Consider the following 17,688-nt stretch of genomic DNA (forward strand, 5'->3'; position numbering starts at 1 on the left):
CAGTGCACTCTGCTGTAATAGAAGGGTATCTCTTATGAGATAGAATTCCCAACATGTGAGAATTGGCAAGGTATGCCAAGGCTTTTGTCATGAAAACAGAGTGCACAGACGTGAGAAGGGGAATCTGCATAGACAGAAAAGTCCAGTAATCTAATCAGTATTTTTAATGGGTGCATCTCTTAGATTTGTATCGCTTGCTCAACCTCTTTTGTGGGTGGGGGGAGATTTACCTTCGCAAGCCTTATCTGTATCCTTCCTGGTGAGTTAATTGGCACATTAGCTGGCTGCTATCCTTTTTGTGAAGGGCAAGGAAAGACAAGGCAGTTCACCATGAGTGCAGAGTGACCTTGCAAGAGAGTTAATCTGCTTGTAGTTAACTTCTGGGGTCTACTTAGGTTATTAGGGAGGGTGCACATCTGCTCCCTTTTACAACGTGCTTGTTAGGAGCCAAATCTAGGGGTGACTGGCCCACTGTTACTTAGTGACCTGTCCCAATGTGTATAAATTAAGAGCTCATGATGCTATGGGGCTCCTGAGCATATACAGAGGGAGATCTCCAAGCCTGGAGATTCAAAAAACAAACGAGGGGGCTCTTGGGAGCCAACAGAAAAGCATTGCTAGCAATATTCTTTTGACTTTATCTAAAGGAACCACAGGGAAGAAACCCCCATGATTAATATTGATCCCTGCAACCCCCAAACTTGAGAAAGCTAGAAGGCTATTCAGAGAAATACAACTTCTAGAAATCTAAAATAACAAACAAAAAAGATTTGTGTTACTGCAGTTTACTCCCTCTTCTAAAAATAGTGCTTGCAATAATAATTTTTTAAAGGTCTTAAAATATTATAGGGAACAATCACTAAAGAACAAAATCTTGAGAAAAAACATCCCTGGTTCTTCATAACAGCATGTAAGTTATGTTAAAAATGGTTTTAATTTATCTTTTTTTTTGACCTTTTCTCTTTGAAATGTATTTTGATACATGTTTGGAGCACTAAATATGAGCAAGGCACTGGACCAAATATCCAGGTTTTCCCCATTAAGTTAACTTCCACTGCCAACTATATAACATTATTTTAATATCATCCCTCAAACTTTTCACTCTCCAGAGAGTACTAGAGAAGGACTCCTGCAGAGATACTCAGAATCTATAAACCTGCCTTCAGCTATAACTAGTGCAACAGCAATCCATGAACCCACCCTTAACCAAAAAAAACCCTGGTTTTTCTCCACAGCAGCTTCTACAGCCTGACCTACACTGAGATTTTAGATGTGACATCAAGGAATGCAAACAGACATTAATGTAAACAATATAGAATTCGCATGCAAAGTATTTTTGAATTGAACCTACATTTTCCAAAACTCAAATCCTCAATACACCTATAATGCCACTTCAAAACAGTGTACCCAAAATTGAAATAAATAATGATTTTAGGACCCCTTCTGCTACATTCCAGGCCAGCATCAGCAGATGACACTCTCGGACAAATGCTGAGGCCCCACTATGCCAGAAGGGTCCACTACCATTGACTCCTGCACTGCTCCTAAATTCTTCCCACTTATGCTATGTTGAGGACCAGGGCATAGTTGGGAAATTAAAATGGTGCTCCAGCCACACTAGTATTGTGTAGCACCACCAATGCCAGCTAATAAAGCTCTATTCACATGTTATGTCCAACCCCTTGTACAATCTGTGAACAGTGTACACAGGTAGAGAGATCTGTACATAGGTATAGTTATTCACCTGTTATGCTGAATGCAGGTACAGCATTACACTTCCTGTCTATACGATGCATCTGAAGGACCTGTACACTGGTTCACTTTTTAAATGAATGATGACAGTCATTCACACAAAAATATGTTCATGTGTACAGTAGGGATGTGCAAACAGGTTCGACATCGAACATGTTCAATGTCAAACCTGTTCAGTTTGACAGTTCAAGGTCGAACTGAACCATCCCCTGGATGCTACCCTGGACCGAACATCCCCAGACTGTTCGGGGGGTTCATGGATTTTTATTTTTATTTTTCAAAATAATAATAATAATAATTTTACTTACCCTGTTCGGGGGAGTTATTGGAGACAGCGGGGGGTCCACGGAGGTTCCCCTTCCCCCCGCCAGCCTCCCTTTTTGCTGCCACCGGCGGTTCAGCCAGCTCTTTGGCCTGTTCGGGCCTTCCCCCACCAGCATGGCAACCATTTTGGAGGCCATCACACCTGTGCATTTGGCCTCTGTGAGGCCTAGGAGAAATTCAAGGCCTCCAAAATGGTTGCCACGCCAGTGGAGGAAGGCCCAAATGGGCCAAAGAGCTGGCCAAATGGTCGGTGGCAGCAAAAAGGGAGGATGGCGGGGGAGGGGGAACCTCCGCAGACACACACACAAACACACACCCACTGCCTCCAACATCTCCCCTGAAGGGGGTAAATTGGGGGGAAAATATTATTATTTTTAAATGTTCATGAACCTGCCCTCGAAATGTTCATGAACTGAACTGGGGGGGGGGGTTTCGAGGGGGTGCCAGACTGAACTGGCCCAGTCCGGTTTGGGTCCGGACTCGAACCGAACCAGACCAGCCGGTTCCATGCACACCGCTAGTGTACAGACATAACTGCAGTTACTACCTCGACCAGCTATAACTGCAGTTTTCCTGTACGACTGAACTCAGCCAATAAGTAATCTCCTTGAGGAATGTTGCCTTTGTTTTTTGTCAGCAGGGTATCTTTATAGGAGAGCTGAGTAGATAGCTTGGTTTTGATGTAAATCACTGCCTAGCTGTGTACTGTAAGGTTTAAAGTTTTTCGTTTTATAGTGCAATCTGTACATGCCTGCTTAGAAGTAATTACCATTGGTTTCAATCAGATTTTCTCCCAAGTAAGTGTGTATAGGATTACAGCCTTAACTGAAAAGCTATTAATATCTCAAACATAGTTCGATTCACGCACCCCCTTGCCTGCCCCCCCCCCATATTTATTATTTTGGTTTTGTCTGTTTTTTTTAATTTTGCTTTACTCCACCATGAATTCTCCATGCCCCCTGCTTTTTTCCAGCCTCTACTACTATTCTAAATCTAAAGGAATTATTGGTGTTCACATGTTATGTACTTATCTCAGGATATATATGGTGACCGTAACAAAGCTCAGGCAAGAAAGCTTTAATTCCTAGCATTAGTTCTGTAGGATGAATTGTGGGATTTAGTGGTGATGAAAAATGCACTAAGCATTACTCCTCAGCGTGAGCTTTGATTTGGAATATTCACCTTCACCTATAAATAGCATATTTAAATTAGCATATTTAAACCAATGACCTATGTTCTTCTCAGTGCTATTTTAATGATAACGTTATTTTAATTTCCCCACAGTGCCTCACCTCCTGATTATGTAGTATCACATTGTAGGGGAATTAAAAGAGCACTTCCAGCCATGCCATTGTTGCTGCCATCATTGCCATGCTGCAACCAAACAGCAGCAGCAATCACTACCACTTGCCACCTAGGAAGCCTACCAGGGTCTACCCACATGAAGGACACAGCCTAGGAGAAACTCAAGGAGCCCTCCGTGGCCGGACGGCCGCTGCCGCTTTCCCTCTGCGGCTGGAATTGTGGCCGGACAGCCACTGCGCTTTCCCTCTGCCGCTTTCCCTCTGCAGCTGCCGCTTTCCCTCTGCGGCTGGCTGGGCTGCAGCCGAACTCCCTCCGCGGCTGGCTGGGCCACCAGCAATTTCCCTCTGTGGCCGGCCGCTGCTGCTTTTCCTCCGCAGCAGGTCTGGCAGCCACCACTTTCCCTCCATGGCCGGCTGGGCCGCCACAGCTGCTTTCCCTTTGTGGCCCGCCAGCCAGGCCACCACTGTTTCTCCGCTGGCCAGGCGGCCTCCCACCTGTAGCTATCAAGCAACTCTCAAAACTCTTGTGAGAGCTGCCGCACATGGGATTAGCCACCGGTATGTCTTAGAGAATTAAATATTCTGAGAATTAATTTTTAAATCTTAAAATAATTAAATTATTTTGTTTGTAAACCGCCCTGGGCCAAATTGGGAGAGGCGGTATAAAAATTCAATTAATTAATTAATTAATTAAATAGCACTATGTAATCCACCATAAACTAATGCAGCACACTTGAATATTTTGATTTTTTAAAAACACTCTGATGTTCTAGCACACTATCAGGTTTTCAAAAAAAACAACAACCAGGTAGATACATATGATGAATAAGTATTAAAGGAAAGGGATACAGTATGCATATCAAATTGCAGTCAAGAATCTTCCCTGCATGCTCAAATATGAATAGAGCCCAGTGTTTGACAGGCATCACATTAAATATCACATTACAATATATTTGTCAATCTGTTTGCACTCCCTCTTGAAAATGGGTGCAGAGGTTCAGCTGGTGCTCAAAGTTCATGAGGAGACTAAATGTCAGAAATGTACTGTATTTGCAAACTTCCATTGTGATCTTCCCATGTACAAAGGATATATTGCATTATAACATGTTTCATATGCTTCTTGGCCACCTGAAAAAAGGCGGGGTGGTGGTTTGTCAAACGTGGAAACATGCAACTGAGTCCTGAACATATTTGCCAACTTTCATTTTGGTATTGCAGTCTTCAAGGCACATATCACAATAAAATCTCTTTTGCATTTTCTCCCCATCCTCACTCTGGTTGAGCTCGTACACAAACATGAAACAGAAACCCGTGTCCTGAACATATGTATCAAGTTTCATTCAGCTATCTCAGTGTTCAATTGAATGATCCTGTTACAAACAAACAAAATGTCAAACCAACGAATTAACATGGGCCTTGCTTTGTGCAGTCAACTAAGTCTAACACCAGATTCAAATCCAGAGTTTATATTTGAATATAGCCATAGGAAACAAATATAGGAAATAAAAATTGGACAGACCATGAAGTGCTACCCAGGTTGGTCTTGACAGATTATATTCCCACATTGTTTGTACTTTGGAAATGTCCTCATTCTCTGACAAAAACCTTAAGGCAATGCACCTAAAAGTGACACTAATCAAGAGAGACACTAATTTCTGGCAGTATTCTACTCTGAGATGCATCAGAGCCTACAGGATGAACTACAGCAATGTGAATTTTACAGGCCCTGTCACACTAGCCAACGGATAATCTAAAGCCATTGTTTGTGACAGGAATACTCTCATCCCCTCTAATGACAAACATCATCCCGAATACAGAGATGTGTGTTGGTAGTAATGACCATTCTCATAATGTGGTCAAGTAAAAAAAATGTAAACATCAGCATGTCTCCAATAAATAAAAGACGAGGTTACAAGGCTTCCAAATAATGCAATAACAGATTTGCAGATATGTAACAAGAATATATTTACATGGTTCTCATTAAGACACTTTAAATATATGAGTGGGAATTCAGAGATCCTAACACACATAAATTTGCTCTTCATAAATCAAGGGTGCTTAATGCCAGAAAGAACCAATTTTATTTCATGTCTGAATGGGGGAAATCTTATTAAACATGTTAGATTTTTATCTGCTGAGTGCAGAGAAGCAAATGAGATAAATGCATAGAGCAGTTTAACTCAGAATGCTGGAAGCTCCAATATTTTAATTCATTTGAAGCAAGTCCATCACTCAGGCCTGGTGCAGGCATGCCCTAAGAGAAGTCCTGAAAGAGCACTAAATAAAGAAATATTTAGGAGACTTCCCCCATACGTTTGCTCAGAAAACTTTATTTTGCTTCTCAGCATTTAGCAACTATTTTGGGGGGGTATTCACACGTTATACTGGGCGGGCGGCAGGGGGAGGACTTTGCAAACCTTGCCTTCCCCCCAGATGATCATCCGGTGCTTGGTGGGAGCTCAGAGCACGCTCTCACATGATCCGTGCTGCTCTGTGCAGTGTGGAGCAGGGCAGATTGCTGGAACTTGTTATCCCGGCCTCTGGGTATCCCGCAGTGCACCACGCGCCAGTGCAGTGCACTAGAGGATTCCCCCAGGGGACAGGAACTCTAGGCCTCTGTCTCTGTGTCAGCACAAGCTGGATCCTCGTGTATCCTTCTCATGAGGATCCAGCACCAAACCCAGCACCGAAGCCTGGCTGCCGGGATCATGTGTCATCGTGGGTTACTTGCAGCTTGCGCTGACACAGAGACAGAGGGCACCTAAGCCTGGTGCCCTCAGATACCTAAGCCTGGGCTTGGCTGCTCGTGAGAACAGCCTCTTTATCTTTTGGGGAATTCTGACAAATTCAAGCTAGGCCAGGGCCAACTCTCCAGATGACACAAAAGGGACAAGCACCTTGGCAAAATATTTTGTGGACTGCTATATTGCATACACATTCAGGGCTTGACTGCATAGCTTACCCATTTATTTAGAGCGATAGCCCAACTTTCACCATGCCTCAGCTTTGCTTGAACTAGAATCCTGACACTCTCCAGATCCCTGTTTGGAGAGTTGCCCCAATATAATGATGCTCTTGAGACAGATTCCTGCTGTTACAGGAGAGAGTGTAGAGCTGCCAGGGGAGATACCCTCCATGTCCAAGTCCTCCTCCTAACCCTAACCCTCCTCCGTGTAATAGAATGGGAGACTGTCACTCTCTACATCGGTAACAAATTTGATTTGAATTAGTCAGGCAGTTCACAAGTTAGCCCACTTACACCTCAAATGTTTACGCATCTGCCATCTTGAACTGGGGTGCATGGCATAATCACAAACTACGCCGTCAAGGTGTCCCTATGTGTCCCTACGATTGTACACAATTTGGTGGATAATGCTCTAGGCACTGTGAAGTTGATAGGGCAAGGACACCCACACACCCACACACAGACACACACACCCCGGGCAATCTCATAGGCTTCCTTTCTTTAAAGAAAGTGGGCTAAAAAAGATTCATGCCATTCCCCTCCCAACATGCACATAACATAAAAATGTGGGGCATGCTCTCCACAAGAAAGCTCAAACATCTGTAAGTCTGATTGCATAATCTTTCATACCACCCTCCAGATTCTTAGGGTTAAGAATGGCACAAGTCCAGTCTCTACTCCATGAAGTAGATTGCTGACCCAGGAAGTGTCAGAACTTTGCCCTAGTGTGCTGGACCAAAGTCCCCCTCAGACCTAAGGACAATTATCACAGAGCACTTGAGCTACCAAAACTAAGGCCTTGACAAGGGTACTGTATTTACCTGAATTCAAGACTAGGTTTTTTCCAAATGTTTTAATATCATCTTAAATTCAGAGTTCTGGTCCTTTTGAGCAAATGCAAGTATAACTTGTATTTCACCTCTGCTTTTTTAAGGGGGACATCTTAAATTCAGAGTCATCTTCCATTCAGGTAAATACGGTAATTTATTCACTGGGAAGCAAAAGTAACTTAATCGAAGCTGTTGTGTGCCTCAGTCCATTTTCCGATCCAGTCCAATGTACATACATATATGCAAAACTTTGTAGTGGCAGGAAACCACTTATTTTCCAAAGGACAGAATGTGAACTATAAAATGCTTGTCCAACAAAAAGAACTTGGCCTGGATTTGAAAAGATATTAAATAACATATTGTAAAGGAAGAAAAGTTATACTAGCTACGCTACCAGAATGTTTCATACTAGTGTTAGAAAGAAAGTCTATCATCTGGAGAAGGCGCCTAGCAATCCTTATCCCTTTCACCAATGTTCAAAAATGTATAGGATATACATTTAATAGGAACTCCAGCCCAACAATACAATTATAACTTATACATCTATAGCTTGAAATAGAATCTTGTGAATAGAAAAGCTCACTGTTTTGCCCATGCAAGAGTCATCAGCTGGAGGGAAAGGAGGACAACCTGGATATTAACGTACGTCAGTGGGTTTAGTTTTGCACAAGAGCACTATAACTCATCAGAATGGAGAGAGAGGGAGTGTTCCTGTTCAAGCTCTTCATTGCATGAATAATGAATAGTTCTACATCAATGAGCATGCTGTGTTAGCAAGAGAGTAGTCTTCAGTCTGTATGCATGCAGCGAGCTGATCGTGATTTGTATGAACTCACGGCCCATATGATGAGTTAGAAGGGACAGGCTGGTTGGGTAGAAAGAGTATGAACAGATTATGCTATATGCTGAAATGACTGTATTTTGTTAGCTGAGCTGGCAGTTTGCTTTTATCAAACCAGGTTGAAAGTTCTTCAGGCTAAGGAAAATAGCAACACTCATGTTTCCCCCTGATTAAATAAGGATGTTGGAAGGCTTCTTTAAGTGTTACAATTCACTTTGGTACAACTGTCAGGCCATAATAAATGGAATAAAACAGCCTGACTCAAAGCCCATAGATATGAGTATTTTCACCTTGGCTCTCAAAGATTTATAAAGCCCCTTAGATGCTTAAACATATTGCTAATGCAAAGAGAAACAAGTTCTGGTAAGGACTAACTTGCCAACTTTCCTTTCACTATAATCTTAACTGATAACTGATTATTACCATCTTCACAAGTTAGCCCATTTCCCCCTCAAACATGACATCAACTATAATAAAACCAAAATCATGGCCTTCTCCAAAAGCCACAAGATCGAACTGGTTCCGAGCTTCAAATATCTGGGGATGGTCCTTCATGCCGTTTACACCAGAAAAGCTCATGGAGCTCACGTTGTCCAAAATGCTCAGAGGAGCACCTCTGCCATCCTTACGTTCCTTCAACAAGAGGAGGCCATTGTATCCCTGCAGCCGCTGACACAATTCTTCTACAGCACCCAGTTGGGCCCCTTCTCCAACCGCCCCACTGGAGCTCATACAGTCCAAATTTCTAAGAGCAGCTCTTCAACTCCCACAATGTATCTCCAGTGCCACTTTGTGCCTGGAGACAGGCCTGATGAAAGTGGAGGCCAGAGTGTGGATGGCCATACTCAACTATTGGCTCGAACTATCCCTTAGCCCACTGGGTCTAGCTCCCCTAACTTTACAGAAAAACTTCCAATCCAACTGGGAACAGACACTCTGGACAAAAATGTCATCCCTGGGTTTCTCCCCCCGCCCCCCCCCCCCCCACATACACACACACTTGCCATGGGCTATGATCAGGCAAAAATATTAATCAAAAAGCCACCGGCTCATTTGGTGGCTACTCAGGGACGGCCTTCTCTGTTGCTGCCCAGAGGCTTTGGAATGCACTCCTTAGTGTAATAAGAGCCTCCCCATCTCTGACAACTTTTAAAAAGTCTTTAAAGACATTTCTGTTCACCCAGGCTTTTAACTGATATTGTTTTGATTGTCTTAATGTTGTTTTTAGAATATTGTTTTAAAATTTTAAATTGTTGTGTTTTAAATTTCTTGTTTTTACATTTCTTGTTTTTGTTTTTAATTAATGTTTTACTTTTGTTTTTATCTTGTTGTAAACCGCCCAGAGATGTACGTTTTGGGCGGTATAAAAATATGTTAAATTAAGAAATATATATATAAATATAATGGACATAAGAGTGCCAAAATGATCTAGGCAGGGCCCCAAACTTCCTCACCACCGGAAGGCTTAGATATTCTGCATCCCCCCGTTGCATATTTATCACAGCTGGAAGTTCCAAATCACAGCAGAGCCTTTACCCTGGCCTGATGCTATGCCTTTCCCCTCAGCTGTGCTAGAAGGCAGATACAAAAGACTCCACCCTTGTAGCTTCTCTGTCTCTGGGTAGGTTGAAACAACAGTGCACGTCCTCCTCCACTGCCCATACTATAGAGACATTTGTACCGCCCTCATTCTACCGTTACTACTCAGGTTCCCAGGATGCTTAAGCCAATTCTACACCTCTCTGCTGCCTTCCAACACTAAGTCCACTATCACACATAATGTTGCAAATTCTATGTGGCAGCATGCAAAAGCTGCCAGATCCTGACAGGCAGCAGGTTTTTACCAAAACAGACACAAATTTTAACTTCATAGCACAGTTGCAGCATACTCTCTGCATTCTACTATAGCTTTTTAAAACACGCCACACAAAAGTTTTAAAGTCTACAGTTTTATAGTTTCTACAGTTTTATTGTTCTTATAGTCTTATAGTCTTACCAAGACCCTAGAATTTTAAGTAAATGGATTCCCGGAACTTCAGGTCTGTGTGAATACCTTTTGTACATAAAATCTCCTTCACTATGAGCCCCATTGCCTGTTGAGATCGTCTGGAGCAGGGATTCTCAACGTTGGGTCCTCAGATATTATTGGACTTCAGCTCCCATAATCCCCAACTAAAGGCCACTGGGGCTGGGGATTATGGGAGTTGAAGTCCAATAACATCTGGGGACCCAACGTTGAGAATCCCTGGTCTGGAGAGTCTACAGTTGCCACCGGCTCATCTGGTGGCTACTTGAGGACAAACCTTCTCCACTGCTGCCCCTGGGCTTTGGAATATGCTCCCTGTTGAAATAAGAGCCTCTCCATCTCTGGCAACTTGTGTTCACTTAGGCTTTAATTTTGTTTAATTTGTATTGTTTTTGTTGTACACTGCCCAGACATGCAAGTTTTAGGAGGTTTTTTGTTGAACTGACTGACTGACTGAGACCCCATTATAGGGCAAAATAGTAGAATGCAGGTTTTCTTTACCAATTTTGGATAGAAACTGCACAGATATTAATTAAAGCATCCTCTTTGATTTTGTTAATTTGGTTTTTGTCAATTTCAAAGCTGTTCTTTTTAAAAAATATGGTGAGCCAAGTCTCTGACTTATACCATCTGACCTTTTACAATGGACAAAAGCAGTCTGAACCAATGTGCAAGATACAGATGGAGGTGTACTATATTTTACCAGGTGGCAGCATACTGTAATAAAAACACAATCAATGGGTAAGTGCCATACAAGCAAGCTGATAAATCCATCTTTTATATCTTATATGCATAAAATAGGTATAAAGTCTTCATTGTTTAAAGGGAAAAAAGGAAGTACACCAAACCATTGCATTGCAAACCAGCCACTGCAATGAACATGAGATCTGCTTGCCATGTGGACTGTACAAAATATAAATGAGTGCTTTAAAAGGCTTTAAAAATGCTGCAGCATCACCCAACCTCCTGTTGTTTTCATTCTTCATGAAATCCCAAGGCAAGTATTTACCTAGTTTCTATTTTGCTCTAAGCCTAAGAATGAAACCACAGCGCTTTCCCAGTGATGGTTTCACAATGAAAAATTCAAACAATGATCATGTGATGATACTTAATCTGGTTTCTCCACCCAGAGCTGCCCTATTATAAGAGGAAACAAGCCCTTTGAGAGGAGGGGGAAGACTGTTCATTTATCAGTCTATACTACCGCACATCCCCTGACCTATTTTATTACTAAAAATAGCCTTTCTTAGGTCACTACTGCAAATTGAATTCTGCTGCTTCATTGCCCACTGCAGTCTCATGGAGCTGCATACAAACTACACATCTAGCACTAAGAAGATTAACCCAGACGCTGCCAGACAAATGCAACTAGTCTTCAGGAAAGAGAAGGCATTAGAAGCAAACTGCCTAATACTTTTAGTGTGTGTAGGTTTTGGTTTAAAAAAATCATTGTGAAATTATGGGATGTTCACATCTAAATCTGATTTGCCTCTTAGAAAACCTTCACTGAGAAGGCTGTTTCTTTTATTTTATTTATATTCCATCTTTGGTTCTAAAGGATCCCCAAAACACATTGCCTAATACAACAAAATGCAATAAAATTGTTAATTAAAACACTTGTAGAATATCAACATAAGATATTACTAGTAAGAGAACCAAGAAACTATAAAACTAATTAGACACACAGCAGTTAGCTGCCCCACTCTCCAAGCCATTACAAAATAAAAATGGTTTCCTAGCCTCCTAAACCAGGAAAGTGGTAGCTTGGCAAATGTTGGCCAAGGAGTTAGTCTGCAGTAATGGGATCACTACTGAAGAAACTATGCTTAAAGTATGTGTTTTCTGGAACTCAAAAGCCAGAGGCCAAACCCAGCAATAGCCACTACAAACAAGCTGGGGGTGGTGGAAAATGATCTGCAGGTGTGATACTCAATGCTTCCATTCTGACACGCCCCGACTATGTCTTTCGCTCTCTCATCCTACCCCGAGTCCAGCAGGCTGGTGATTTGCCTGTTTGGGGATTGAACTCCCCAACAGGGCAGTTGGGAAGTTCTATACATGACAAGATGAATTACCAGTCCACTGGGCTCAGGGCAGGGCAAAACAAGAGAGAGAGAGGTTGCCGGGGTGGGGCGAAATGGGAACATTGAGCACTATACTTGCAGCTCATTTTTCAACCTTCCCCCCAGCTTGTTTGCAGCAGCCACCACTGGCAAACCCAATGATCTGACTGCATGGGAAAGCTAATCAGGGAACAGGCATCACCTTAAGTACTTTACAGTACTGGATATTCATGCAGCCCCTTCTTCATATCTTAACTGCTGTCATTTATCTTTATAACTTCCTCACACATTCAGACCAGAATTTAACTCAGGGTGGTTTCACACAACATGAAAAAAGCTGAATATCTGGTTCCTAGAGTTTGGCAGTTAGACTGATTTTATGGAGGTGTTGGTGGGAAATAAATCTTCAAAAAAAAAACCAAAAAAAAAAACCACCCAGAAAAGACCTGTTGGGTTCACCAAAAAACAAAATAACCATCCCAAAATGCAACTGGAATCCCAAAGCCAAAAAAATGATCTGATTGAAGTTGTGGTCATGTATTGAATGATACTAACTCAAAATAGTCAATTGAAACAATATTGACCCTTGAAACAATTGAAATAAATATATTAATCAAACATAAAAGGAATAACTTTTTTAAAAGTCAGCCATATTAGTGTCCACCAACATGAAGATCCAAGTAAATAGTTGAATAATCCAATTGCATTTTCACTGATCTCTGCTCTTCCTGGAAGTGCCCTGTGCCCTCCTCCCTGTGCCAGAGTCTCACCTTGCTACTTTGTAATACCAGGTTAGTCCAAAACACACCAGAGATCATCCATGATTTGTTTGTAATGAAGGAGTTGATTGTTATGCATTACGGTGGCCTTGGTGGTGGGAGGCTAGTGGTCCAGTCTGGCCCCAGCTTTTCCCAACAGGATACTCTGTGGTGGAGCAGAAGAGAGGATTTGGGCAGGGCGGTGGTGTGGCTATGGTATTCTGTCTCCTTACCAGCATCCTTGTCAGAGAATTGGCCCATATTGAGGGTCTGTATCTAAGCCTAGGAACCAGATAGATTGGGACTACTGCTGGTGTACAGATCACCCTGTTGTTCAGCAGAGTTGCTAACTGAGTTTATGGACCTGGTTGCAGGGTTAGCATTGGAGTCGTCAAGACGGTTGCTGATGGTGGAATTCGATGTTCACTATGGGACTGGGTTATCAGGAGCAGCTGAAGAATTCATAGCAACCATTAGGGATGTGCGAACAGGTTCAATTCCAAACCTGTTCGAAGTTGAACCAGTTCAGTTTGACATCGGACTGAAACACACACACACAGCCACTCCGGGTGTGTGTGTGTGTCATGAATTATTTAATTTTTGATTTAATTTTTTGTTCATAACCCCTCCAGGGGGCTTCTCTGAGGCCACGGGGGGATCCGTGGATGTTTCCCCTCCCGCCGCCAGCCTGCCTTATGTATAAAAGCGCCTAGTTTGGCCAATCTTCAGCCCTTTCTGAATGGGCCATGTGTGGCCGGGTCATAACTCAGGTCACACAGGGGCCCATTGGACATGTGTGGCAGCATCCAAAATGGCTGCCACAATGGGGACAAGGCCCAGAAAGGGCCAAAGATTGCCCAAACTGGGTGCTTTTATACATAAGGAGGGCCGGTGGGGGGAGAGGGGACATCCACTGACCCCCCCCCCACACACACACACAGCCTCAGAGAAGTCCACTAAGGGGGTAAGTACAAAAAATAAAATAAAATATTTTTTTAAAAAAATCATGAAGCCCCCCCAGAGCCAAACTGAACCAGAGGGCTCTGAGGGAGGCAAAACCAAACTAGCCTGATCCAGTCCGAGGTCTCAAACTGAACTAGGCCAGCCAGTTTTGTGCACACCCCTAGTGACCATGATAACTATGGACTTATTCCAGGTGGTCCTCTGTCTGATGCATGTTGTTGGTCACACGCTAGATTTGGCCTTTTACTCTGATCAGGGTGGTGTTCCACGGGTGGGGACCCCTGTCATCTCCCCATTGTTATGGATGGACCACCATCTGGTTAAGGTAGGACTTTCAACCACAATCCACCTCTGTAGGGATGAAGGACCCATTAGGTTGGTCTGCTCAAGAAGGTTATTGGATCCAGTGGAATTTCAAGAAGCTTTGGAAGGGTTTTGAGTTGGCTTTGCCAATAATTCTGTCAATGTTCTGGTACAAACTTGGAATAACAAACTCATTAGGGCAGTAGACACAATTGCTCCTAAGTGTCCTCTTAGGTGTTGCTGTCCAACCACTTGCTCTCTTGACCTTTGCCCAACTTAGCTCATTTTATCTAACAATCAGATTTTTGGAGAGGGTCTGGTAAACATCATAAATGCTTCTCTGAGGGAGGGTAGGATGCCTCCTTGTCTTAAGGAGGTTATCATTAAACCACACTTGAAAAAAACTACATTGGACCCCTCAGAGTTATGCAACTATAGGCCTGTCTCTAATCTCCCATGGTTGACCAAGGTGTCTGAGAGGATGGTGGCCTCTCAGCTCCAGACAGCCCTGGAGAAAACTGATTACTTAGACCCATTTCAAACTGGCTTTCCGGCAGGCTAGGGGATCAAGACTATCCTGGTTAGCCTGATGGATGATCTCCAATTAGGTAGCGACAAAGATTGTTACTCTATGGATCCTTTGGATCTCTCAGCAGCTTTCAGTACTATCAACCATGGTATCCTTCTGAGTTGCTTGAGGGACGTGGGATTAGGTGACACTATTTTACAGTGATTCTGTTCCTACCTCTCAAGCAGATTTCATAGGTGTCACTTGGAGACTTGCTCTGCAAAGTGAGAGTTGCTGTATGGAGTTCCACAAGGCTCCATACTGTCTCCAATGCTCTTTAACATCTACATGAAATCATTGGGAGAGATTGCATCCAGATTTGCTGCAGGATGTTATCAATATGCTGACACCCAAATCTATTTCTCCCTATCAGCTTCATCAGGAAATGTCATAACTTCCCTAAATGCCTGCCTGAAGTGGTAATGGGCTGATTGAGGGATAATAAACTAAAGTTGAAGCCAAATAAGACTGAGGTACTGGTTGTGGGGCTCAAGACCCAAGAGACAGTTTAGATCTGCCTGTTCTGGATGAGGCTATACTCCCCCTGAAAGATTGGGAATGCTCCTGGATCCCAAACTCTCTCTGGTTTCTCATGTTGAGGCAGTGGCCAGGAGCACTATTTATCAGCTTCGGCTGATATGTAAGTTACGCCCATTTCTGGAGGTAAATGACCTTAAAACAATGGCGGATATGCTGGCCACCTCCATGCTTGACTATTGTAATACACTTCACATGGGGCTGCCTTTGTACATAGCTCAGAAACTACAACTGGTACAGAATGTAGCAGCCAAGTTTGTGTCTGGGACAACATGAAAGGACCATATAACACCAATTCTGAAAGAATTGCACTGGCTGCCAATTTATTTCTGAGCAAAATATAAAGTGCTGGTCATTACCTTAGGTCCAGGGTATTTGATCCCTGGATTAGGTCCAGGATACTTAAGTGACTACCTTCTTTGTCATGAACCCTGAAACTTATTAAGATCATCTGGGGAAGTCCGGTTACAGTTGCCACCGACTTGTCTGGAGGTGACACTGGGCCAGGCCTTCTCTGTGGCTGCCTTCGGGGCTTTGGAATGCACTCCCTGTCAAAATAAGAGCTTCCTCATCTCCCGTTTCTTTTTAAAAGACCCTTAAGACACACCTGTTTTCTCAGGCTTTTAATTAAAACTAAGTTTAAACTGTTTAATTGTTTTTATTCTGTGAAATTATTTTAACCGTTTCACTCTGTGGATTGTTTTTAATTGTTTTGATATTCTGTGAAAGTGTTTTTCTATTGCAGTTTGGATTGTGTACACTGCCTAGAGATGTATATAACAGGTGGTCAGTTGGTCGGTCTAACAAACAAACAAACGAATGGAATAAAATGTTCTCAGGAGCTGTGTGACTCTGGGAGATATATTTTTGTAGGGTGCAGGAAACTTCTGGGTCAGACCAGGTTTGATGAAAACAGCCCTTCCACCCTGCGCATTCCACACTTGGAGCTAAGAAAGCTCCCTTCAGCACAGATATATCTTCCCCACAGACTGTCGCTGCTTAGTCAGAATGTCAGTTACTGACATCAATGGGCTGAAGTTCAAATTCAGCATACATGCAGGGAGAGAATCACCAAGGAAGTCTAACACAGACATTTTGAATTTCAGAAGAGGAAACTTCTCACAAATGAGAAGTATGGTGAAAAGAAAGCTGAAAGGGGAAATCAGTAGAATCACTTTGCTCCAGAATGCATGGAGTTTACTCAAAACCACAATACTAGAAGCCCAGTTAGATTGTATACCCAAAAGGAGGAAAGGTACCACTAAGTCCAGGAGGATGCCAGCATGGATAACAGGTGCTGTCAAGGAAGCCATAAAAGGGAAGAAGACTTCCTTCTGAAATTGGAGGGCCTGTCCAAATGAAGAGAAGAGAAAGGAACGCAAACTCTGGCAAAAGAAATGCAACGTGAAAATAAGGGAGGCAAAAAGAGAGTTTGAGGAACATTTAGCTAAAAACGTCAAGGGGAATAACAAAAACTCCTTTAAATATATCAGAAGCCAGGGAGGCGGTTGGACCATTAGACAATGAGGGCGTGAAAAGGATTATTAAAGAAGATATGGAGGTTGCAGAGAAGCTAAATGAATTCTTTGCATCCATCTTCATGGCAGAGGATAGTGACCTGTTCCTGTACCAGGCTTTTCAGAGATGGAGGCTAAAGAACTGAGTCAGATAGAAGTGAAATGAGATGATGTTCTAAACTGTCTGGAAAAACTGAAAATGAACAAATCACCAGGGCCGGATAGCATCCATCCAAGAGTCCTCAAAGAACTCAAATGTGAAATTGCCGACCTCCTTGCTAAAATATATAACTTATCCCTGCAATCAGTCTCTGTACTGGAGGACTGGAAACTAGCAAATGTAACACGGATTTTCAAAAAGGGATCCAGGGGTGATCTAGGAAATTACAGGCCAGTTAGCTTAATGTCTGTTCCAGGCAAACTGATGGAAAGCATCCTGAGGATAAAATTGTAAAGCACATAGAAGAACAGGCCCTGCTGGGAGAGAACCAGCGTGGCTTCTGCAAAGGGGAATCTTGCCTCACAAACCTTTTGGACTTCTTTGAGAGTGTCAACAAGTGTGTGGATCAAGGTGATCCAGATGATATAGTATACCTGGACTTCCAAAAAGCTTTTGACAAAGTTCCTCATCCAAGACTCCTGAGGAAATGGGATAAGGCGACAAGTACGTGTGAGGATTGCTAACTGGCTGAAAGACAGGAAACAGAGGGTAGGTATAAATGGAAAGCTTTCACAAGGGAGGGAAGTAAGAAGTGGGGTCCCCCAGGGATCTGTACTGGGAACGGTGCTTCTTAATTTATTCATAAACGATCCAGAAGTAGGGGTAAGCCGCGAGGTGGCCAAATTTGCAGATGATACCAAACTCTTTCGGGTAGTGAAATCCAAAACAGATTGTGAGGAGCTCCAAAAGGATCTCTCCCAAATGGGTGAGTAGGCG

General features: G+C 42.9%; 1 protein-coding gene across 11 annotated transcripts in view; it reads right to left on the bottom strand.

The window, feature by feature from the left end:
- Positions 1 to 17,688, bottom strand: part of SERGEF (secretion regulating guanine nucleotide exchange factor) — a 188,092-nt gene that overhangs the window by 44,269 nt on the left and 126,135 nt on the right. Inside the window, exon 11 of one of the 11 annotated variants that reach the window (XM_053291923.1) lies at positions 4,292 to 4,750. The exons of the other annotated variants lie outside the window; for them this stretch is intronic. Coding sequence (XP_053147898.1) covers positions 4,737 to 4,750 — 14 coding nt within the window. The 3' untranslated portion in view covers positions 4,292 to 4,736. Of the gene's footprint in view, positions 1 to 4,291; positions 4,751 to 17,688 lie in introns of those variants that run through there. 11 annotated transcript variants of the gene reach the window in all.

This window comes from Hemicordylus capensis, chromosome 1 (assembly GCF_027244095.1).
Source record: "Hemicordylus capensis ecotype Gifberg chromosome 1, rHemCap1.1.pri, whole genome shotgun sequence".
In the NCBI taxonomy this organism is placed as follows: Eukaryota; Metazoa; Chordata; class Lepidosauria; order Squamata; family Cordylidae; genus Hemicordylus; species Hemicordylus capensis.